Source organism: Artibeus jamaicensis, unplaced genomic scaffold (genome assembly GCF_021234435.1).
Source record: "Artibeus jamaicensis isolate MK-2021 breed Jamaican fruit bat unplaced genomic scaffold, CSHL_Jam_final contig_332, whole genome shotgun sequence".
In the NCBI taxonomy this organism is placed as follows: Eukaryota; Metazoa; Chordata; class Mammalia; order Chiroptera; family Phyllostomidae; genus Artibeus; species Artibeus jamaicensis.
Window position 1 is genome coordinate 22811404 of NW_026521788.1, and position 24065 is coordinate 22835468.

Below are 24065 nucleotides of genomic sequence, written 5' to 3' on the forward strand. Positions count from 1 at the left end.
ATAAAGGCTAATTACTATAAAATGTTTGGAAGGAAACAGGAAGAATATCTTTATGGCACGAAATGCAATAACCATAAAAGAAAAACTGTAGAATTGATTTTTATCAATTTAAAAATTAAAACATTAGCTCTTTGAAGCACACCATTAACAAAATAAAAAAGCCAACTATAGACGGGGAGAAAATATTGGCAACTCATGTCCACAAAGGGTGTGCAATGAGTGTTTGAGGAACTCCTGCCGATCAATAATGAAAAGGCAGACATCTCAATAAAAATTGGACAATGGGTTTAACAGATCCTTCAGCAAAGAAGATATACAAATGGCTAATAAGCATATAAAAAGGTGATCGGCATCACTAGTCATCAGGAAAGTGCTAATTAAAACTAAATTGAGACAGCACTTCACACCCACTGGCTGACATTAACAAAACTGACAGTGTTGGTGAGGGTGTGGAACAACTGGAATTCTCATACAGTGAAGGTGGGAATATAAGAACGTCACAGTAACTTTGGAAAACAGCTTGGGCAGTTTTCTATAAAATGAAACATATACTTCTGCTTACCCGATGACCCAGTAATTTCACCCCTAGGTGTTTACTACCCAGAAGTGAAAATATGTGCACGCACACAAAGTTTGTTCAAGAACAGTCCTGGCAGCTTTATTCATACCAGACTAAAATGGAAAACAACCCATATGCCCATTATGAGAGAATGAATAAACAAATTACAGTGTATTCAAATAGTACTATTTGGTAATAACAAGGAAGGAACTTCCATTACCACAACACAGCAACCTGGAATGAATGTCAGTCATTATGCTGAGCTAAAGAAGCCAGTCACAGAAGACCGAATACTCTCTGAGTCCATGTGTGCGGTGTTCAGGGACATGCGGGACTAACCTCTGGTGTCACAGTTCAGAGCAACGGCTGCCTCTGTAGGGGGAGAACGGACTGGGGAGAGGCAGGAGGGAATTTTCTGAGGTGATGGATAGGTTTGTATCTTGATTGGGATCGGGGTCACTTATCAAATGTTATAGAGCTTGCCATTTACGATCCGTACATTTCCCCATATGTAAATTACACCCTACATATTTAAAAAAGAGAAGAAAGCAGCACAGGGCAAGAACAAGGGTGTGCTAGTCCTTTGCGCTTCCTCTCCCCAACCGTGACCTTTGCCACTGGGCTCTCCTGGCTCCAGCAGGCCACAGACGCCAGTGAGGCCACATCAGTCTAGGTCCCGATTTCTGCCCATGTCCATGGGTGATGATGTTCCGGGCAGCAATCGCTGGCATCTTTTATAGCTCTCTTAATTTAGAGCAGAAATTTTCACTTGTTTAAAAATTGCTCACCATACAACTTACCCAACAACTTGAAAGAACAGGTAAAAGTCTCGAAACACTTAGCTATGTTAAGAGAAAATAGACATCTCTGTATACGCATTCAGACTGACAGCCTCGAGTTCTACTCAGAAGACGCTGGCAATGACAGAGAGCGTCGTCAGGAACAGCAGCCCCAGAAATAACCAATGAAAAGCGAGGTAGGTCCAACTTCATAGTTCAGGGTGGAATCGGTTTATAGCAAAAGAGCGGAACAAAGGAATCTAAATATTCAGAACCAGGTGAGTCGGCTGCTGACGTCACAAGGAAGGCAGAGCAGAGGATCTGACAGGGAGTGCTCCCCGACTGGCCCATCACCAGGAGCCAGCGCCTGAAAGATAGTGTTTCAGTCTTCACCCCACATGCACACACACAGAAACGCACACACGCTGCACTTCGCTGTCGGGTTTCTTTCCCATCTCTTCCTCCAGTTAAGATCTTTGTTGCCAATCATCCAAAAGAACCCGCCACTGAAAGTCCAGACCCAGACAGGGCAGGAATCCAGACTGAATGGGAATTCTGTCTCTTTTTCAAATTAATTCTGAATTCTCTCTCATTTTTAGTTTAAAGAACTGCTTTGACTTAAGTGATTATACTTTTGCCCAAATGAAAGCTTTATAGAATTATAGTGACCAAGATAGTATTTTGTAAATAAAGTTGATTTAAATATGAATCTAATTGAGTGAATTACTTACATTATCTGGTACTCTCTGAATATAATAAATATTGTATTTAATTTGATTAACAGTCCATTATTACATGATGGGGAACATCACAAAAGTGATTCTGAAACTGGACATGTTTGAAATGGCAAAGGCACTTTTTACATGCCAAGGTCTGTATTATTATAGTTTAATGACAAACGTGAAGTGCCTGGATGCTTTTATCAGACAGAATGACTCGATGTTTACCCGAAGACATTTAAATTGAAATGTTTAAAACAATAAAGTAGGGGAACGTTTGAAAGGTCCACGTTGTTACTTCAAACCTCGTCAGACTTCTGTCTCCTCTGCCCCTGACCGGAGTACTGATAACGCCCCTCCCAGGACCCCAGGCAGGGCCTGGGAGAGGCTGGTGGTGTGGACCAGGCGGTGTAAGAATGTGGGCTCAAAGCTGAGAGTCAGCACTTGACAGCTGTCCCTTTCCCTCTGGGAGCCTCAGGTTCCATTTGAATGGGTCTGTGATTAACACCCACCTCCAAGTAGAATGGAGATGAACAATGGGAAATCGAGTGGAGATGAAAGAACTAAGCATACCCAGGATTCGAACCTGGCAGCTGTCTCCAGCTAGTAAGCAGGGAAAGGTGAGGTACAGTTTTCCTATTTTTCAAATGGGGATGGTCATAGAGTCCACCTCCTGGGTTAAAATGGAGGTTGAGGAGCTAATTCACAAAGAGCTTTTGGGATGGTGTTTGGTATGGTAATCGCTCAGCATACATTAGCTGGCCTTGCTGTTTTTTCAAAACAGTGACCACTCCTGCAAGCACTGGGCTGTGTGCTGCGAATTCCACAGTCACCGCTAACGCACCGTGTCCAAACCCACATCCCCCACCTTCTCCCTAACCCCCCCTCCTGCTCATCTCACTATTCCTTCCATCGCAGCCCCTCTTCCTCTGTTCCCCTTCTACCCCCATCCCCAAATCCTCACTCTCAATGAGGTCCAAGTCCAGAGACTTCCTCCTCTCCCCTCTGGCCCAGGGTCTCTGGGAGGCCGGAAGAAATCTCACTGGCCTCCCGCTGTGCTCTGACCTGCCCTCCTTGGTCCGCCCCACACCCCAGCCTGAAATACCTCCCTTGAACCACAGCTCCCATGAGGCCTCTCTCCGGCTCAGTCAGCACACAGGACTCCCCATTCACTACAGAATCAAGCTCTAGCACAGCAGTCTGTGCGCTCCTGGAGAGATTCTCAGCCATTGTATTCCCTGGTGGACATGCTCTTGGAGTGGAAGGACCAGGACCTGGCTACTCCCTGACCACACCAACCATGTCCCTGACCCTGGGTCTTCCAACATTGTTCTGTGTGCCTGGGATGCACTCTCTTCCGTGTTTATGGCTTCCTTCTCTCCCCTGGGTCTGGCTCCCAGCTCCCTCTTCAGAGCACAGAACTCCCTCCTCCCCACACCTGCTCAGTACAGAGGTGAGCGGGCCGGTGGCGGCAAGTCTCAGGCTTGGCTCCACCTGCCTTTTCTGTGCCCCATAATTTGTGGGACCCAGCGCAAAATGATTTTTTAACAGACATTCAAAACTTCAAGACAGACAAATTCCAAGTGAGGGACATCCAATGAAGTGCCTGATCAATAGTCCTCAATACGGTCAAGGTCATTAAATTGTCAGATCTGAGAAGCTGCCAGCACCATGAGAAGCCTTTGCTGTCCTGACTTCTACAGAGCCCGGTGGAAGGGACGCCTGCCTGTGTGAGTGTGGTTGGTAGGGTAATAATATGGGTGTAATAATGTATAGATTTAATTTGAACATTTCACCTAAAATGTCATAAGGTGTGCTTGAGTGTGATATTGTTGTTACAGAGTTACACCCTTACCACTTTGTAATAAAAAAGGAGTGTTGTTTGCGCTGGACCCTGCATATGTGCAGTTTTTCTGTAAATCTAAAATTTTTCTAAAGTGAAAAGTTTATTTTTGAAAATTAACAATAGAAAACACCCTTTGAAGGTGACAGACAGCACAGTATATTGTCTAAGACACAGTCAGGAATTGATCCTAGGTCCACGGCACACCACCCCAAGGCTCTGCAAGGGAGGGAAAAAGCCCCCCACACAGGGGAGAGAAAACACGTGGATGGGGGCGGGCCACGGAAGGAGGCAGTTTGTCAGCGGTATTTAGTAGAAGCTGTGATCTCAAGCTTCATGTCCAGGCCACAGAGTATATGGTTCCATTTACATGAAATTCCCAGAATAGACAGAGCCATGGAGACAGGAAGTAGACTCCTGGTTGCCAGGGGCTGGGCCAGTGGGGAAAGGGCAGTGACTGCTTAATGGAATGGGGTTTCTTTTTGGGGTGATGAGATGTTATCACATTAGATAGTAGTGATGATTGCACAACATCATGGATATACCCAAAACACCGAATTGTATGCTTTTAAGTAGTTAAAATGGCAAATGTTATGGTACGTACATTTTGTCTCAATTAAAAATTACAGTACAAGCTTGAGATCCAGTCTGTCTGTCTCTGAGTCTCCACTGCCCCATTGATGAGCCGCAGGTGACCTCGGGCGAACTCCCTCTCTGCCTCAATTCCCTCACCCGGTAAACAGGAGTGATAACAGTACTTACTTATAATAAGGTTGTTGTCTGTACATAAAGGACCAGAAAAGCATGGGGCACACAGACAGCGCTCGACATTAGCTATAATAATATTACTACGAAAGGGTGGTAGAGCATCGAGGGCTTCAACCTGACCTGCCTCCTTCCCCAGGTCCAGGCTTTTGGAGTCCTCTCCGGACGCACAGGTTGGGGTGGGCGTGGGGGGTGGGGGGGAGGATTGTGAACTCATCCCCAAACCTTCCCTCCCAAGGTCCTGCAAACCCAGTCGTCTGAGAGACTCCTCCCCATGACAGTCTGGGGGCTGAGACCACACTCCAGGGGGCCTCCAGGTAGAAGCCAGCGTGGGGGGGGGGGTCTCTTCTTCCTTTCAGACCCACAGCCTCAGGATGGCGGTTGAAGCCGCCACCGAGGAGGCGTGAGGTGCAGCGCGCCGCCTAGTGGCACTGTGAGCACATGGGTACCGGCCGCACCAACCACCCAAAGCTGCCCGCTGAGCCTACTGGGACCCCTACAGCTGCCTTTAAATCTTCATTAGTAGTTTGTATTCAGACAAAGCAGAGGATTCCTGTATATTCATTTTAATCCTGTGAGCTAGTAATTGTTCCCATTTTAGGAGTGAGGAAACTGGTGCTTGGAAAGGCTCGGCAGCCAGCCCAAGCTGTCCCAGCAGGTAAGGGCAGCCTCCGGTCTAGTCACCCATCAGCTCGGGATTCCAGAACTCTGTCTCCAGCACACTCTTCTGGTTTGGGAGAACTGAGGGAGCTTGTGGAAGCATTTGCAGTCCCCACCAAGGGTCAAAATTGGCTCTGCGACTGATTCTTCCTTTCTTTTTCTCTCTCTCTCTTCTGACAATAAACACCTTTATTACATGAAGTGTTTTGTTTGTTGTTGTTGTTTTCACATGAGCTTTTAGGAAAAGGGGGGAGGATTTATTTGCCTTTCCAGGCCTTGGATTTCCTCAGCTAGAGCTCCAACCACTGGCCCCCTAAACCATCTGTGTGGCCAACACCAGCCTAGCCTTGAAGCGACGCACGCAAGAAGCTTGCCCTGCTGGAACTGCTCCTCGAGAAGACGACTGATTGTGGCGTTCTTTTCCCTTCATCATATTTCTTCTGAATTTCCTTTGATCGTTTTTTGTTTAAAATTTCTTCCCCCTCAGGAGTCAGTTCGGCCTCTCTTTTGCGGCTCAGGGGCAGCGGGAAACTCATACTGCTGTCACCATGCAGCTCCTTACCAGGGTCTCGGTGCGGACCAGTCCTTTGCTGGGTACGTTGTAGACGACATCAGCAATCCCTGTTCTGCATGTGCAGCACCCCAAGCCCAGGAGAAGTTGCCCTCATCAGCCTCAAGGGTCGGTACTTCCTGCTGCCTCCCCACACACGGACTGTGTACGCAGTGGGGGCCGATCTTAGGTGGCAGCAGGGTGTCCCAGCCCATAGTGTCACTTCTTGTGGCAGGGCTTTCTCCTGTCCCTGCCGTCTTGTGGTGCTTGTGCCAGTTGTCCCTAGAGATGTCCGAGGCTTGGTGCTGGCTGGGAAGAGAAAATGCAAAGAGTCACTGTCCAGTTTGTAAAAAATGTGACTGATTTCAGAGTAGTTATATTGCTCTAAAGCTGCTCTACCTCCAGCCTCAGGCCCCCAGTCACCCAGGAAATAAAGGGGAGGTGGGAGGCTCTGTCTAAGGCCTCTTGGCAAGGCTGTGGGCCCTTTGACCAGTAACTCTTCCCTTCTAGCATCATTGATGTATCCACAACCAATAATAATGTATGCCTGCAACACACTGTTTTAGGTGCTGCTTACATAATGGTGAACAAGAAAGGGGGATACCTCTGCCTCCGAGCAACTTACTGTATCATCTTCTTCCTTAACTCACAGCAAGACTCCTTTGCTGTAAGTCTGATGGCTTTGGGCTTAGGAACATTCTGGAGTAAGTCTTAATCCAGCTACTCCAATGTAGCCCCCCAGAATTGGGCCTTGTCATCTTCACCAGTCCCAGGGAATGTTGTGGGCTTAGGGGCAAACTGGCTCCCTCTGAGGTCCTCTCGCTGGACCCAGGAGATGCCCAGGCTGTGGCGAAATCCTATCTTCAGTGGTTTGCTTAGCTGCAGAGGCTGGGGAAGGGGCTTTCTCCTAGACACTTGAAGGGCATGGGAGGGGGTGCAGGAGAGTGTTGGAGAGATCCGCAGTGTGGTAAGTGCCCGACCCTGATGCTGGAGTTTTGGGGGAACACAGGGCCCAGAACCTCCCATGGGCGCATTTCAAGAATTGAAAGAGTTTTAAGCTAGAGAGGGAAGTGGGGCTGGGACCCACAGGACAGGGGGAAATGACCAATGTCCCTTTACTTGCCCTCCCCACCCCCCACAATCTCCCATTTCTCCAGCCAGAAATTAAACAAAGTCATGAAACCTGACACTTGGACTAGAGATCTACCTGGTGCAATTACCACCTGAATGTTGCCAGCGGTTATGTTTCGAAATATAATCTTTCCTATAAGTCAGCCAGGCAACTGCTCAGCTAGCTGCCTACTGAGCAACCCGGCATCAAGAAATAGACAAGAGTCACACCAGGTTACTATGCAATTCACTCAGCTTTTATTGAATGCAGGTTCACTCAAGGTAAAACATCAACATACATTAATGTCCTACTCACACTTTAACAATCTAGGATGAATATAACACACACACAGCAATCGATGGGGATAACAAATCCAAGTCCTAGCGTCTCAGCCAGCGGGTCTGGGAGGCAGCGCCGTGGGTGAGGGAGCCATCAGCCTCTTCTTGCGAGGAAAAGCCAGCCTCACAGGCCGGGAAGGTGAATCTTGGAACCTATGCCCCTGTATGCGTTTCCTGGTGATCGTTAAGTGTCTAAATATCTATTTATCTTTAGTGTCTTCTGCCTTAGAGTGCATTAGTGCCTTTGGATGTGCATGCCTGTGTATGTGTTTGTGTCTCTTATGGGGGCGTGTGTGTGCTTTTTTGAATCCTGTGTTTTTGGTGTGTGGTTGTCTCTCTGGTTGGGTGCCTGTTTGTGAACTGATGTTTCAAGGAGAGTCATTCTTCACCTGTGTGTCTTTGTTGTATATTTACTTGTGTGTACCTTTGCAGGTGTGTATCAGCCAGTTGTGCCCTGTAATTGTGTCTGGGGGCGCAGCGGTGTGTGTACAGGTGATTGCAGGTGTGTGGACTGGTGGAGCTGGCTGGTATGATAAGCTACTGACTCTCTCATCCACTGCCCTTCACTGGGCTGTCCCGGGCCAAGCTAAAAACAGCCTACCTACCTTTGCCCGTAGGGACTTTTCTCAGTTGGCCAGAGTTCTTCCCCAGGGAGTAGCACTCTACCCATGTCCACCCTCTTGACCCTGGATGCCAGTTGGAGAGGGCTGGGGAGGTGGACTGATTACATACACACTCCCCGAAAAGCTCCAGACTCCAACCTGTGAGGGAGTGTTATGAAGGCGGGTACTGGGAAGTCCTGCCTTTATCTCTCCTTTGAGGAAACATTTGGGGCAAGTCCTCGTTGCTTCTCTGCACCCACAAAGTTCCCTTCCAGCCTACAGGTCTGCGCCTGAATCCTTTCTCCTCCAACTGAGGAGGCACCACTGGGGATGCTTTGCCCTATTCCAGAACACCCCCCACTGGCTCCTGGGCCTGGCAGGACCCCTCTCTAATTTCCTTCATCCCTTCCTGAAGTGGCCCACCATATAGGTATTTGAGGGGTGATTCCAGACCCAGCTCTGGAAAAAATCCCAAGTAGTGAACAGATCAGGGCTTGGTGGAAGAGGCAGTCCTCCAGGCTGCCAGCCCCCTCTCCCAGCTCCGTCCAGCCCCGGAGAAGGCATGGCCGTGGGGGCTCCCCAGCGCAAGGTTTTTTATTTCAAACCCATCTCTCCTGTCCTTTCACTCAGTCACTCACTTACTCATGCACTCAAAGCTGTGTGTTCTTGGGCAAATAACTTTGTATCTCTGTGCTTCAGGTCTTTCATCTGTAAAATGGGGGTGCAAATGATACTTACACAGTTGTGAAGATTCATTGACGTAACGCATGTGAAGAACTGAACCCCATGCCTGGCACCTAGAAGGTCTCACTGATTCACTCATTCTGATGTCTCTGGGTTTCAGTCTCAAGACACCGATCCCCAAACTCCACCGAGCCCCATTTGCCCCTTAGCCCACCCTTGGGTGGCCAGAACTTCCCCCCAGAAATCAGACTGACTGGGAGAGGAGAGATTACTGACATTTGTGCTGCAGTTTTCATACATTTTTTCATTCCATTCTACATTTCCTTATGAAAATAGCTATTGTCATTACTCTCCCCTTTACAGATAGTGACAAAAGGAGTATCAAAATGGTGAAGTAATTTGTTCATGGTCACACAGCAGGTAAGAGACAGAGCTCAAGTGTATACACTGAGCCAAAAATGGCTGCCCTGTCCCCTCTGTCCCACTGTCCCTTGGGGCTGGGTTTTTAACATCCTAGGTCCTGAGGACTGCAAAGGTCCAGAGAGGTCTGGTAAACCGTTCTGCCCAAGGTCCTACAGACAAGTAGGGCCAACCAGGATAATGCAAGTCTGCGCCCAAGTTCACATAGCTGTAAACCTCAGCTTAACCAGAACATGAATGTTAGAGGTTGTCTCATTTATGGAGCCTTTTTGGAAAGGCCCCACATGTGGAAGGCATAGAGTTTAATACACGCCGGGGGAACTAAAGGTGAAAGTCCTGAGTTCACAGAAGAAAGCTGAGAGCACAAAAGTACATTTTCTTAATTTTTGGAAAACAAAATTAAGTAGACTCCGCTCCCAGCTATAATCCAGCCGCCAGGTTTTCCAATGCCCTGGGCGCAGCGTTTCGCGAGGTCCCCCCCAAAGGTCCCCCAATACTGTCAAGGCCGCGCCCAAGAGGCCGTCGGTTCCCCCCTTCAAGGCCCCCCTCAGGCTCCGCCCACTCACGTCCAGGCTCCGCCCCGCGGCGCAGTACCCCTGGGCTACCAGACTTACTAGGACTAGCGAGCTGCAACGCTCAGCATTGTGGCAGGCGGCGAGGACCCGTGAGGGTGCCGAGGCTGCGGGCTGCGGTGGGGCACAGAAAGGCGCACCACAAGGGGGCTCGGACGGCACAGCATAGGCTGTTGCGAACGCGGCTGAGCGCACTCACCTTCGGTCGCCCAACTTCGCAGCCAGAGGGTGTGAGCTCGGAGAGCGCTCGGATCCCGGGAGGCAGAGGAACGCAGAGAGGGGCGCGTCGGAGCCTGGCTCCAGGGCGGGCGCCCAGCACCCGGCGCGCTCCAAGCGCCTGGCGGCCCTCTGTGCAGCGTGGCTGCCGCTGCCCCAACGGAGGGCACGGGCTGGCGCGGCCGGGCGCCGGGGAGGACGGCGTGGAGGCGGCGGCGGCGGAGGAGACGGCGGCGGCGAGGCTGGGGCCAGGGAGAGAGCCCCGGGGTAGAGGCGCCGGAGCCGGGCCACGGGAGCATGTGGGCCCAGAGTGGAGCGCGGGGCGCGCTGCTGCTGGCGCTGCTCCTCTGCTGGGACCCGAGGCTGAGCCAAGCAGGTAAGGAGCGATCGAGCATGGGGACGGGGAATGAGGCATGGGCACCTCGCTTCTCACTCTGGTCCGAAGTTGAAGTGGTCGGTCGCGGCGTAGTTTCGCGCAGTGGAAGCGGCTAGCGCCCCCAAGTTAGAAGGTATATTTCTCTGCCCCACCCAGCTACCTTGTTGGGTAGGGGGTGAGGGGCTGGCCCAGGCCGTGGGGTTCAAAGTAAGCCGGAAACCTCCTGCTCGCACCGGGAAGGGATCGCTTCTTTTACTTGGAACGGTGTCCCGAGTCGGGGTCTGCGCAGCCGGGAGGATCCGCCTCTAGGGGACCGCTGGCTCCTCGCGCGCCAGGCGGCGCCGCCTCAGAAAAACTATAGCTGCCTCGGCCAGGTGTACGCTCGCTTGCGTTTCGCCGGCAACTTCCTAGCCTGGGTCCCGGCTCGCCCAGGCCAGAGGGAGGGAGAGGACTCGTGGAGCACAGGAAGCGCGCATCCGCTCCGCCGGTCGTGGCGGTGGATTGAAGGGCTTTGGCTATTGGAGGGGATAGGGCTGAATTCAGCACGTACATCTTTCCCCGAGATCGGGCGACCCACAGGTCTGGAAGGATTTTTTTTCTCTTTTCTGGGGGTTGTGCGTGTATGGGGTTGGGGGTGAGTACGTAATGATCCTGCTGTTTTTTTGTTTTTTTTTTTAATGGGTCATTGACATTCTCCTCGCCGGGGGAGCAGACAAGGTGCGCTCGCCTCGGTACAGCTCCTACCCTGGACCCATGAAAACGTCTTAAAGGGGTTGGTGGGCTCCTAAAATGAAGTCCCTATCCTTACCCCAACCCCAGCACACCCCCGACATGGATGGGTGCACGTCTCGCTCCTCTGTAGCTGGGCCCAGCGTCACTGACTGGGCTGCGTCTTCCCCGGGAGCCGGCGAGTGCGCGGGAAGCAACCTCTGCCGACGGAACCCAAGCAGGTGGGCTGGCCGCGGCCGCTGGACGCCCCGGCTCCTGGGGCGGGGGCATCCTGTACGGAATCCTCTGACTTGAGGCTGAGTATGGGGCAGGAAAACTGGTGCAGAAAGTGGACGAGGTGACGAAAGCCTCCCTCCTCCACCTTCCGCTGGGATGTTAACATCCGCCACCCCCCACCCCACCCAGTAAACAGCGGTTCAGAGAGTCCTCGCTCTGGAATTAATGATTCCCACGGCCCAGGAGTAAGGGCTTGGATTTAGCACCCCCAAACACACACACACACACACACACACACACACACACACACACACACACGCTTTTTTTCCATGCCTGTGTTGTAAATTACGACATAATCATTTGATCCAAGTTAATTATGATTTGGGCAGACTCTGGTATTTAAAGCAGTGTTTTGAAGTTGGAAGGTAATGACGGGGGGTGAGGGGCAGGCTGCTGAATGACCAACCTTGTTACAAAGAGTACAGTTGGATGTGGGAGGTGCTGGGCTGGGTTGTTGGTTTCTGGTTTGAGGGGAGTGATTGAAGGGTAGGGTGAAGTTTCTGTAAGTGGAACATGGGCAGGGTTGGGTCTTGGGAAGCTGATTTTATAGGAATGGGAACAGGAATAAAAACTGAGGTTACTGGGGTAGTGAGTTCGGGGAGGCAGGAGAAAGACTGGTTGGCCTAGAGTTCTCTGGAGCTGCAGAGTCCTCTCAGCTGGGGAAGCTGGGGGTGGACTGCCTTCGCCACTTAATAAAGCATCCAGCCCCCACTTTCCCCAGAAGGAACCCCAAGCCCGGGGCTTTGATGGATTTGGGTATGAATGGTGCCCAGCCAGAATGGCCTCTAATACTGGGCTTTGATTTCTCACTAGCAAGCAGAACCGGTGTTGGAATTGTGCTCGTTACTTAGCACGGCAGGGGCTGCCTGCCCACCAGCCTGGAGAGGGGCCAACTGCCGGGGTTGGCCTGTAGCCTTCCCGTTGCTCAGAATGTGCGGCCCTTAGAAACCTGACTTCAGGAGGGAGAATGTGTCCCTTCCTCCTCCACAACCCTCATGCCACAGGCTCCGAGCATCTTCCAGGATGTTCTTTGGGTCTTCCATTGAATCCCTCATGAGCCCCATTTCATGGATGAGGAAAAGCAAGGCCAGAGCGTTGGCTTTCTTTATGTCTTGTCTTCACTTGCCCGCAGATCCAGATCACAGACTTGTATGCAGGGCCTCTGTCCAATGGCCACGCTGATTCAGGCCACACTGGACTCTTCCTCGTGGCCCCACTCATTTCTCTACCATGAGCCTGAGATCAAGCTGAGGCGGAGAAGTCTGTCCCACCTTTATCTTGGTGGTGTCCCCCTCCTTTCCCTCACCCCACCCCCAGTGAATATGAGAATGGTTTTTAAGGCATGAAGTTTGATGGTACAGAAATCAAACCTGGAACCAAAAAACCGCAGACCCTTAGAAAGACATGTCAGCAAGTGACTGACCAGGAGAGGCCACTTCAAAGCTGGGTGGGCCCCGGAGTCTCCTCCCACCCCACCCTCAGACCTTCCTGGAGCTTTTAATGAGCCTTTCCTTGGCCTCTGGCTGGGGTGGCTAAGAAGGAACTGAGGTGCCATGATAACACTTCTTTCCAAGGTGCAATTAAAATCGGAGTTTTCCTAGTGTCGGTGGTGTGCTTGCCCATGCGCGCGCGCGTGTGTGTGTGTGTGTGTGTGTGTGTGTGTGAGAGAAAGAGATGGTCGTCGTCTTTGGCTCCCTCTGCAGTGTACCAAACACCCATCTCACTTAAACAAATGGAAAATCAAGAGTGTCTTATGGAAATAAGCTAGTCAGAGAAAGACAAATACCATATGATTTCACGTATACGTGGAATCTAATGAACAAAGTTATCTAACAAACAAAATAGAATCAGACTTCAACTGTCAGAGGGGAAGGCAGTATGGGGGCTGGATGAAAAGGTGAGGGGATTAAGCCCCCAAAAATCCACAAAAACCTCATAGACAGACAATAGTTGGGTCATTACCAGAGGGAAATGGCGGGGGATGGGGGCGGCAGGGGGTAGAGAGGGCATACATGGTGATTAGGAGGCATGACTTGGGGTGGTGAACATACAGTACGATGCACGGGTGATATGTTATAGGATTGTACACCTTAAGCCAATATAATTTCATTAACTAATGTCACCCCCAAAGATTCATTTTTTTTAAAAAGTGCCATAATGGGTTTCTCATTAAAGTACAAGTTCCACTACCGGGGAGGAATTTCTGATGTGATCTCTTCTCTCTTCCATTGCCACCCCCAAACTGGGAATTCTGTAGGACAAAACAATTCCCCCTTTTCCGGCCCACTTACTTAACTACTGAAGCTTTGGGACAGGCCCTGACCTGCCCAGGGTTACACTGGGGCTCAGGAACAGAGCTGGCATTGGACCTCCGTCCTCACAAACCTCAGTCTAGTCCGTCCAGTTCCTTTGTTCCACCGGGCCGCAGACCAGCCACTGAGGCTGTGACTGAGGTTCTGAAGTTCAGTTACCACCTAAGAGAAGGCTGGTTAGCTGTGTTAGACAGACTGGTAGCAGGATGTGGGAAAGAGGGAGAGGTGGACCCTGGACCCTGGTGGGACAGGGCAGGACCGAGGTCAGAGGTGAGGCCCTGAGCTGAGGGTAGTGCCCAAAGACGGCTTCACCCCTGCTGGGGCACCTGTCTTCTCAGCAACCACCCCAACCTGCCCCAGGTATGAATAAAATAAATCACAAGCCAAGCTCTCTTGGGCCCATCTCCCTCTGCACCCCACTTTGTTGAGTTTCTGCTGGATTGAAGGTACTTTGAACTTGTTCCTGGTGGTTAGGCCTAAGATGGGGTTGCCTGCCCCCATCCCCTTTCCTTCCCAGGGCTTAGAGAGCAAGGCTGGCGATTCTGAATGGCCTGTCCTGGAGCCTCCCCCAGGGCCTGCTGGCTAAACGTGGTCTTTTCAACCTCAGCACTGGGGTTGGGGCCACCAGGGCCTGAGGGAAGGGGAGGAGAAGCCAGAGCACAGGTTGGGACTCGGCCCTTGCCCATCGTGGCTGGGTCTGGGGAGTGAAGAGAACTGCTTGGCCGTCTGGCGCTGGCTCGGGGTGGGGGTGGGGGGTAGAGGAAGAGAAGCCAGCAGAGCAGTGGAGGCCCAAGCTGGTGTTTCTCCTGGCCTCCTCCTCCTCTTCCTCACCAGTTTCTTAAACAGCTTCCACAAAGGGAGTCATTAAAGCTGTGAAGGCAAAATGAAACCAAACAAGTGTATTCTGTGCTTTTCTGTTAGTTGGGATTTTTTAAAGGGAAAATTTAAAATTCCGTAATTAGAATAACACAAGGAAGGGCAGTTTCTGGAAGCTGGAGGGAATCTGCACTCTGTACTTTTGAATTTCTTGGGGCCTGTGCTCTGCTGAATGCCGCCCCACCTCAGCCCCACCCCCAGCCCCAGGAATTTCTCCCTGACGGGCGCATTTTGGTGCGCCCGAGCTAGAGGGGGCCAGGTGAGGCTGCCTTGGCTTTTTGAGAGAAGTCTGGCATCCCGTAGCTGGCCTGGCCCCTCGCTGTCAGTTGAGGGGCAGCACACTGGATTTGAACTCCTTTCCAGTGCCGCCACAGCTGCTGCATGCCCCCAGCCCCGCAGAGCACGCCAGCTCCAGTGAGATCAATCCACAGGTCTCCAGCTGCGCCCGCTATCTCTGATCCTCCGCTTCCAAGATGCTAATGGCCGCGGAAACCGGTTTGCTGAAGTGCAGGCAGAAATCAGCTGCCTCCTCACTGCCCCCAGCCACAGGCCCCTACCCCTTTTGCTTCTCTTCCTTCTGCCAAGAGCACCGGGTTGCTGGGAGTTCCAGAATTTACCCTTGCCAGCCTAGCAGCCTGATTAGCATCTCCATAGCTCATTCACCGCGGTACCAGCCGCACACCTTGGTACCACCTCCTTCCCTTCCTCTCCTGTGTCCCCCGGCCCCCTCGCCCCCTGCCCCCGCCTTGCTGAGCTAGCCGGGGGAGCTCTCACACCACTGCCACAGGAGTGAGAGCGCCCAGCCACCCTCCTTCTCACCTCCCAGAACAGGCTGCCCCCAGCGCCTCACAACTTCCCCGTTGCTGCTCGGCTCATTTCTCTAGGAAGGCGGGCTGTTGGTGTGAGAGTGTGTGTTAAGGAGTATGTGTGGGGGGGTGAGAATACGTAGTGAGGAGGTGGGAGTGCGCAGTGGGAGGTGAGGGGGCAGTGTGGCGCTGGGGTGCTCAGTATGTGTGGGGGCGATGTGTGTGGGCAGAGTGGAAGTGTGTGCTGAGATGATGCCTTCTGCATACAGGGTGTGCCATGTAGATGGCCGTGTGTGTGTTTTTCGGTGTGTGTGGCGTGTCCAGTGCGCACATGGGCACAGCTGTGGTGTTTGTATTAGTAACAGAAACAGGTTTGTGTGGTGAGGACAGTGAGTGACCCAGGCAGGGGACGCTCCATCCATTCTTTGCTGTTTGGGGGGACGCCTGTTGGAGGTGGGACCCAGGCTCTTGGCCCCTTCAGCACTAATGAGACCTCATTTGTCCTGCGCTGTGGACTGTGAGCGGATATGGTCCCAATGCCAGGTTCTAGAATTGGAAGGGTCGAGGCCAGCTTTCCTGCGGAGGGCCGATGGGATAGGCCTGCCTGACGTGTGCTCTGCTGCTCCGCAGAGAGGAAGGGTGGCCATAGATTCCTCCTAAAACCAGCTTGGGAGCTCGGGCAACTAACTGCCCCCAAGAGGACCAGAATCTGAGCCCTGGGGCCTGCTGCCGTCAGCTCACAGCCTACTCAGAGCATTGGCAGGGCTCACTTCGGCCTCCAAGAGGAATGCAGTCTCTTAGAATTTGCCGAACTTGGACGAGTGGCATCCATCATGAAGAGCAACCCGGGCGGGCATGGCTGGGCTGGGACTCTTTGTGGAAGCAGTGAAAAGGGACACCGGCACGCACACACATGGGACTCCACTGTCCTCGGTCACAGAGGGTTCCCCTGTTTACGGACTTCTGCCTATACCGAGGACTGCCACCCTTGACTCCAGGATAAGACGTGCCGTTGGGGAGTGGAGAGGCTGGTGGGAAGGGACAGCCCGCTGACGTGCGTATTGCTCTACAGCTTATCAGACCCTCTCGTGGGAGGGACCTCACTTGGTCCCTGTAAGAGCCCCACAAGGAGACAGGTGCCCACTTAGGAAGCTGCCCAACGTCCCGGGCCAGAGCCAGAGCACCCCTGACCCCAGCCCTGACAGAGGTCCCTGTCTGTGCAGGATACTGATGCCTGGTCCAGAAATGGTGAATGACATTCAGAGAGTCTGGGATGCCAAGCTAAGGGAACAAAATATGCAGGGAAGAGCATGGCAAAGAGTGAACCTGCTAAACCTTGGGCTCCTGGAGGGGTGATACGAGCCAGATCTTGCCTGTCTCCTTCTCTGAGAGCGTGTCCTGAAGAAAAGATGGGGGCCGAGGGCGTGCTAGCTGGGCACCGGGGCAGGAGCCCTTGCCCTCAGCCCTGACCCTCGCTGGGGAGACCGATCACATCTGCTTGGCCACCATCTTGGGCGGGCCCCGAACCTTGGTGGGCCAGCTCCCAGCCGGTTTCTGCCCCTGGGCCCTGGAGGCTCAGCTGAAGGGGTACACCTTGGAGACCTGCCTCAGCTACCTCTGACTGCGGGCTGGGACCTGGGCAAGGCCTTGAGAGGGATTATTATGTTGGAGGCGGGGGCATGGGGAGGCAGGCTTCTCTGCCCTCTGCCATGCTCCCATTGGAGGCACGGACTGGGTGAGAAGGAAAGGAGGGAATCCACAGCCCAGCCACCCTCGGGAACCAGTCAGAAGGAGAAGGCTCATTGTCATTCCGCCTCTAGGGCCTGCGGCCCCTCTACACGCCCCTGCTCACAAAAGCCTCTCCCCAGGGCCTCAGCTTCGGGCACAGAGAAGACCTGGCTTAGCCACCTGGAGTTTGGAGGAGGTTAACATAGCCTCCTAGCCTTGCCGCTCACTAACTCTGTGGCCTTGGGCAGCTCACCTAACCACTGAGGAAACTCAGTTTCCTCGTCTGTGAGTGAGGGTAATAATATCGCCCTCACAGGGTTGTTTTGAGCATCACATGACCTGATGTACGATAAAGCACTTCGCATGGTGCCCACACGCAGTGAGTGTTCAGGGGGCCCTGAGACACAGCCTCCCAGAAGAGCCCACTGGCACCCAAGACATCTTCCTCTCGGGGAGCTTAGCTTGGGGGGAAGCCTGGGGCCTGGAGGCCCCGCACCTGAGAATCCCGAGACTGTTTCTTGCCTTTCTTCTGCTGTGCGACCTTAGGCAAGTGCCTTTACCTCTGTGGGTTCTGGCTGGTCTCCCCCCTGTGTGTTTGGGATAGGGGAAAGGTAGAAGGATGACCCTCAAGAGCTATAGGAGTTTGGGGGTTTTGGGGATTTTTGGTCTGGTTTCATCTGAAGAGGCCCCAGTAACCAGCAAGAGACAGGTAGCTGAGGCTCAGAACCACTTGTGTTTACAGAGGCCCCTCCTCCAGAAAGTCAATATATCGACTGCAATGCCCTTGTGAGCATTATGCAGCCCTGGGTATGTGTGTGCCTCTCTCTCTTTCTCTGAAGCCATAAATCACCCTCCGGGACCTCAGTCCCCCTTTCCTGCTCCATAAGCATCTCCTGCCTCAGAGAGCCCCAGATACCCAGCAGGGCCCGGGAGGCAGAGGAGGACCCCACCAGCAGAACGAGCCTGGACAAGTGAGAAAAGAGGCCCTTGCTCCCTCCACCCTGTCGCCCTCACCAGGGGGCCCTTGGAGGCTGTGGCAGGAACAGGTTGTGCAGACCTGGCCATCGCATTTAGTGTTTCCTTTCTCAGGGGTGAGGGTGGCTGAACTTGGGGGCGGGGAACGAGCAGCCCTGTCCCCACGTGGGGTATTAGAACACCAGCCCAGCCCTACAATTCTGAGTAAGTACTAGGCTCTGGGGTCAGAGTTGAGCAAAGCAGGGGCCTGACCCTTGAATTGTGTTGCTTTTTGAAGCATGAGCCATGTGCCAGGCCTGCGATGCTGGGGTGCAAGAGGAGTGTATGATGGTTCAACAGAGAGGAGCCCATTCAAGGACTAGCCAAAATGTGTGGGTCCTGGGGGAGACTTGGCACAGGGCTCAGAGGGCGGGCTGTGCAGTCAGGCTGCTCGGGTTCCTATCTTGACGGTGCCGCCATCTGCCTGCGTCCTAGAGCAAGTTGCCTACCTCCTCTGAGCTTTAGTTCCTTTCTCTATACATGGAAGTCATAGTGGCACCGGTCTCATCAGATCGTTGGGAGAGTGAGTGAGACCACGCATACACGTGCTTTGCACATTCTGCACTGCTCAGTAACGTTCCCTGTCATCATCAGCATCGTTATTCTTGCCAAATACTGGGTGACGTGACAGGAAATGCTTAAGCTCTTAAGAGAAGGCTCCTGCAGGCCTGAGTAGCTGGTCAGGGAAAGCTTCCTGGAGAAGAGAAGAGTGACACTTGGCTTTGGAAGGAGTTTGGGTAAATGAGGAGGGTGTTCCTGGCAGGGGATGCGTATGTGAAGGTACTGGATGCGAAGTTCTGGCACATCCTCCCAGCGAAACAAATTCCAGATTCAGCCACTGACTCATATCTGATCATCTGGTAAAACAAGAGTTCTGGAGCCAGGGATTCCTTGTCAGTACAGTGGGAAGACCAAGGCTTCAGAATTAAAAGGATTCGGCTTTTACTGAGTGCCTGGGCTAGGAGGCACAGCCTCTCTGCAGCTGGTCTCCACCCACGAGGCAGGGCCAACCCCGCCGCCTTCACCAGACAGGGATGTGATACGAAGCAGCACGTGGAGCGCCGGCACGGAGGAGCTTGCATCGATTTCCATTGCCCTCCCCCCTTCCTGCCTCTCCCCCTCTTTCAGTCTGGCTCACCCCTGGGCTGGGCCCTGCTTCTCTCTCTGTAACATCTCTTGGCAGGAGACCAAGGAGACAGAATCCCAAGTGGCAGCTTCCAGGTTGAGTGCAGGGGCAGGAAGAGGGACACTGCCTTTTCTGGTCCCCGGTGCCCACTTGGGCCTGGTGGATACCAGGAGCCATCCCCGAGGCCTGGGGAGAGCTCGCGCCGCTGAGATCACGTAGGAGCCTGGAATCCCCAGAGGCCCTGAGGGTGTCTGGAGGCATTACTGGCCAGGAGACAGAGCTGAAGGACGGCATCTCTGTAATGTGATCAGAGGTGCCTGCCTGCCTAGCCTGGGGCTTGAGCACCCAGGGAACACGCAGAGCTAGCACGAAGTTGAGTCAGGAAGTCAGGAGAGTTGTTCCCGGTACCTTCTCCCAACCCTCCTTCGGTCATTTTCTGACGTAGCGGGGCAGAGCGAGACTCAGAGCGTGATCAGTGATTTGGGGGGAGTGGGGCGGTTATGTCCTTGGGGCAGCCTTTCACCCTTCCCTTTCCCGTCAAGGAGCCAGGGCCCCGGGTTTGGAAGGCAGGGTCAGTGGCTGGACGAAGGATGGGGTGGAAAACAACTAGAGACGGAAGAGCGGCTGTGACACTAGGTGACTAGGGAGACGCAGTCTGATTTATCTGATTTTGTTCACCTGCGTTTGGCTGGTACTCAGCGCAGTCCCCGGCCCGGAGAAGGTGCTCCATGAACATGGTAGAATGGGTGACTGAGGAACCCACGGTCAGACCTCTTCCCCCAGAGGTTGCTGCTGTTCGGCCCCTAATTCTGTTGGACTTGCAACTGTGAGTGATTAACCAAAGAATTGGAAGATTCTTACCGCTTTGCTTACAGCCTCTCTTTCTCTTTGCCGTCTCTCTTCCTTCATTCTCGCCTGCTTTTTGTCTTCAAGCACTTACTATACACCAGGCACAGCAGAAGTCACAACTAAGTCTTCGGTGGTCAGAGCCCCGAGGTAGGAAAGAATTTATTCACTGACTCCAGTGGAGCCACCAAGAATTAATCAAATACTCTAGTCAAGTGACCTTGGCCCCTTTGTGTAGACGAAGCAGGACTGGCAGACACGTGCTGGGCTGGTGAACTATGTGCTTACCTGCAAGGTGACCTTCACGTGACACAGCTGGTCCAGGTCCTTTTACCTTGCTCCCTACTTACATTCCCAAGCCCACTGATCATTCCCCTCCACCTTGCCTTCTTACGGCTCAAGAAAATGCCTGTTGCATGGACACTGGTCTTGATGCCTAGAAGCCAGTGGGGGCTGAGAGGATATATACTTGAAGGCTCATAGGCAGGGTCTGACCACGGGTCTCAGCCCTCCGGAGTCACTGCCACCAGCTTCTCAGCAGGACCTGGGTTTGGTACAGGGGAACAGTTTGGGCGGCATAGTCTGGCTGAGCCAGGCCGTCCTTGGCCCGCCATCCAGTGCTAAGACTCACGGAGCATCCTTGGGAGATTGGCCCCCTCCTGGCCCTGGGCAGAGGCAGCAGTGTGCCTGGCCCAGCCACCACCCTCACAGCCGGGCGCCTGCAGGCCCTTGCCAGGAGCGCCTTCCACAGGCTGACCCGGAATTCCTGCCTGGCAGTCTGAGACGGCTGGGGCTGCTGGGCCCGGTGATCCCTGCCGCAAATTTAATCTGACCCCACATTTTCCTGCTGGTACATTTCACTAACGTAGACAGATAGACACAGAAGAGAAGACAGCGAGAAGGGCCCTGAGCTGAGGGTCAGGAGGCCTGGATTCCAACCCAGCCGTACTGCCGCGTGGCACAGAGGGAGTTCCCTTCCCTCTCTGGGCTTCAGCCCCTCATCTGTTCAAACGAAGGGAGGCCACCCTGGAGTTAGAAAACTGAGTTAAGCCCTGGCTGTCACTGACTGCAGTTCCCTGAGCCTGGGTCTGCTCCCTGTAAAGTGGGGCCCTGACCAGTTGATGGGGAGGTTGAACCCATGGTGCAAGAACAAGGCAGGCCATGGTCCTGAAGGGAGGAAAGCTGTCCACAAATCGCTGGTTACACCCCCCTTCTTTCCTTCTTGACATGGGGAGTATTTGAAACAAAGTTCGGGATGGCCCACGGGTGACTTGGTGATTGGTCAGAGGGGTACAGTGACGGGGAAAGCCTGCGTTGTCATATATATTTGGAAAGAGTGCTGGGTTAGGAGTGTCTGGAAGCTTCAGCTGCAAGGCCAACTCTGTGACAGGCAAATCACTCATCATCTTTGAGTCTCAGTTTACCCATCAGCGACAGGAATAAAAGCAGTTGAATGCTGGGTAGGACTAAGGAAGAAAACACCCCGAGAGGTGCTTTGGAAACTGTTCTCCGGCCCCCAGGGGCTGCCGATCTGAGGCAGAAGGAGGCTGGCAGAACGAGGTCTGTCACCCCAGGGACTTCGCAGTGTGTCCCGAGAGCTGTTCACTGTGGGGCAGGGAGGGGAGAGCCCACACTTCCATTTCCCTGGCTGGAACCTCCTGCTGCCGTGGGGGCCCTGGCTTCTCTTCGTGGCCTGGCTGGCCACGGCTGTTGAGGTGGATGACAACAGTTTGGGTCGCTTCCCATCCCTCTCCATGCTCCACACTCCAGAACAGAGGAGGCCGGGGTGCCACGTCAAGGAGGGTTAGTGTCGGTGCCGGGTTTGATGTGTCCAAGCCAGCACACCATCTGCCGTGCCCACCAGAAGTTACATAATCCCTCGGCCGGCTGCCCATTCTTAGAAAACAGGGCAGGCGGGACCAGCAGGGAGTGGAGGGCTAGGCTTTTCTTCTCTGTACTTTGTTCCCTTGCAGCCCACTGCCACCCTGGATCGATCTCCTTTCTCCAAGTGGTTCCCCCGCTGTGTGGAGCCTGAGACATAAATGCCAAGACGAGTGAGGCTGAGGCTAGGAGGGGACTGGGCGGGCTTTGAGGACTGCTTGCCGCCTTGCTTTGCAGACTCCAGGCATCTTGCAGGCTGCTTGCTGACTGCACCCGCCAGCAGTGCTCACCAGCTCCTCATACCATTCTTCTGCGAAGCCCGGGGGTCCTGGAGGGGCATTCAGGAGGACAGCTATCAGGAAGTAGGGGCAGACCCTCACCCCAGTCCGTATGGAGGTATTCCCCATCCAACATCTTATCAAACAGTAAGCATTTAATGTAGAGAAATAACAGCCAAGTAATGGCGCCCACATATGACTGAGATCTGAGATCCAACCCTGTCCCGTGATTTGCTAGCTGTATGGTGTTAGCCAGGCCCCCTCCCCATTGTGAGTCTCGGTTTCCTCATCAGTGAAGTGGGAATAACAACGCCTGGTTCACATGGTTGTCTCCAGGATTGAATCAGATAATAATATGTCGGGAGGACAGAAAAACTGTTCAATAAATGGTAGCTGTCATCATGGGTGTCCAATTCCATTTTCTTTTTTTTTTTTCTTTTAAGAAAATAATACACAGTGACCAAATCTGTTTTATACCAGGAATTCAAAGTTGCTTCAAAATTAATCCATTAATATTGATCCATTAAAATTACTTTATATAATATTAATAGCATGCTGAATTAGTATCATATATCCTATTAATGAACCTAAGTGAACAAAATCATATGTTTATCTCTGTAAATGATGTAAAAAAGCCTTGGACAAAATTCAACACCCATTCATGGCATAAACACTCAAGAAGCTAGGACTTAAGGGATACTTTTTATAAGGTTTGATGAAACAGATATACCCTAGTCCTAAATCCAGTATGTTTTTTAATGGGGAAACACCAAAGACAGTTCTGTGAATATCAGTAATACAGCGTGGAGGCCCATCATCTCTTCCGCCATTCAGCACCGTGCTAGAGCTATTACCCAGTGGGATTAATCAAGAGAAATCAATTAGAGGCATAAGAATGGGTAAAGAAAAAGTAAAACTCTCCCTACCAGATATGAAAACACACTGTAACCCCTCTCTAATTAGGATAGTGTGGAACTGGTGTGCGAATTGGAAAACAAGTCGGTTCAAGGTCAGAGCAAGTCCAGAGCCAGACCCAAGCGCACGCGGAACTCACTGTACGTGACGAAGGTGGCCCCTCGGGTCCCTGGGACAAAGGCGGACTTCATAGTAAATGGTGCCGGGACAACCAGGTAGCCATTCGGAAAAGATAAAACTTGCTTCCAGTTTCACACCAAAGAGAAAAACCAACTGCAGAAGGACTGGGGTCCGAAAATACTCAGTGACACCAGCAGGTGCTGGAGGGCAACCCGGGGAGCTTCCTCTGCAGCGCTGGGCGGAGAGGCTGCCTAACCGTGACTCAGCGTCCAGGGGAGATAAAGTATAAAATTGATCATTTTTTTACATAAAAATTTAAAAAATCTTTTTTGACAATAAAGCACTTTGAAGAAAGTCAAAAGACAAGGCATTTGACAGACTGAGGGAAAATGTTAACAAGAAACAAACCAATGCCCCTAATTTATAAAGCACTCTAAAATACCAAGGGCCAGAGAGCTAAACACTTGGTGAAAAGGTGGAAAAAAGACATGAAGAGACAATTCATAAAGTAAGGTATAACATGAAAAAATGTTAAAACTCACTCGTCATTAGAAATATGCCAATTAAAAACAGCTGAGAAACTGGGTGTCGCCTACAAGACTGGGAAGAACTAGAACTTGTGAGCGCACACCGTGTGCACAAGGCTGTGGGAAGTGCGCACTTTCAGACGCTGCTGGTGGGAATTCACGTCCGTACTGCCCCGTGTGCAGTAGACGATTTGGCAGTACTTAACAAAACGGCTTGCATACTGCTTTATTTTCCATCCCAATAATCATAACATCTGGAAATCTTCCCTTAAATTATCCCTTTATCGATGCAAATGATATTACCTACTGCACCAGGTGATTCACTCAGCTTTGCTTGTGATTGCAAAACGTCGGAAATGACCTGAAAGCCCTGGTCGCGGAGGTGAATAAACTACAGTGTGGCTGCGCCCTGGAAGTACTGTGCAGCTGTGAAAAAG

General features: G+C 52.4%; 1 protein-coding gene across 2 annotated transcripts in view; it reads left to right on the forward strand.

Annotated features, from left to right (window-relative positions):
* Positions 1–9650: 9650 nt before the first annotated feature.
* Positions 9651–24065, forward strand: part of UNC5B (unc-5 netrin receptor B) — an 83760-nt gene continuing 69345 nt past the window's right edge. For both annotated transcript variants that reach the window (XM_037130592.2, XM_037130593.2), the window contains exon 1: positions 9651–10194. In XM_037130592.2, coding sequence (XP_036986487.2) covers positions 10116–10194 — 79 coding nt within the window. In that variant the 5' untranslated portion in view covers positions 9651–10115. The remainder of the gene's footprint in view (positions 10195–24065) is intronic.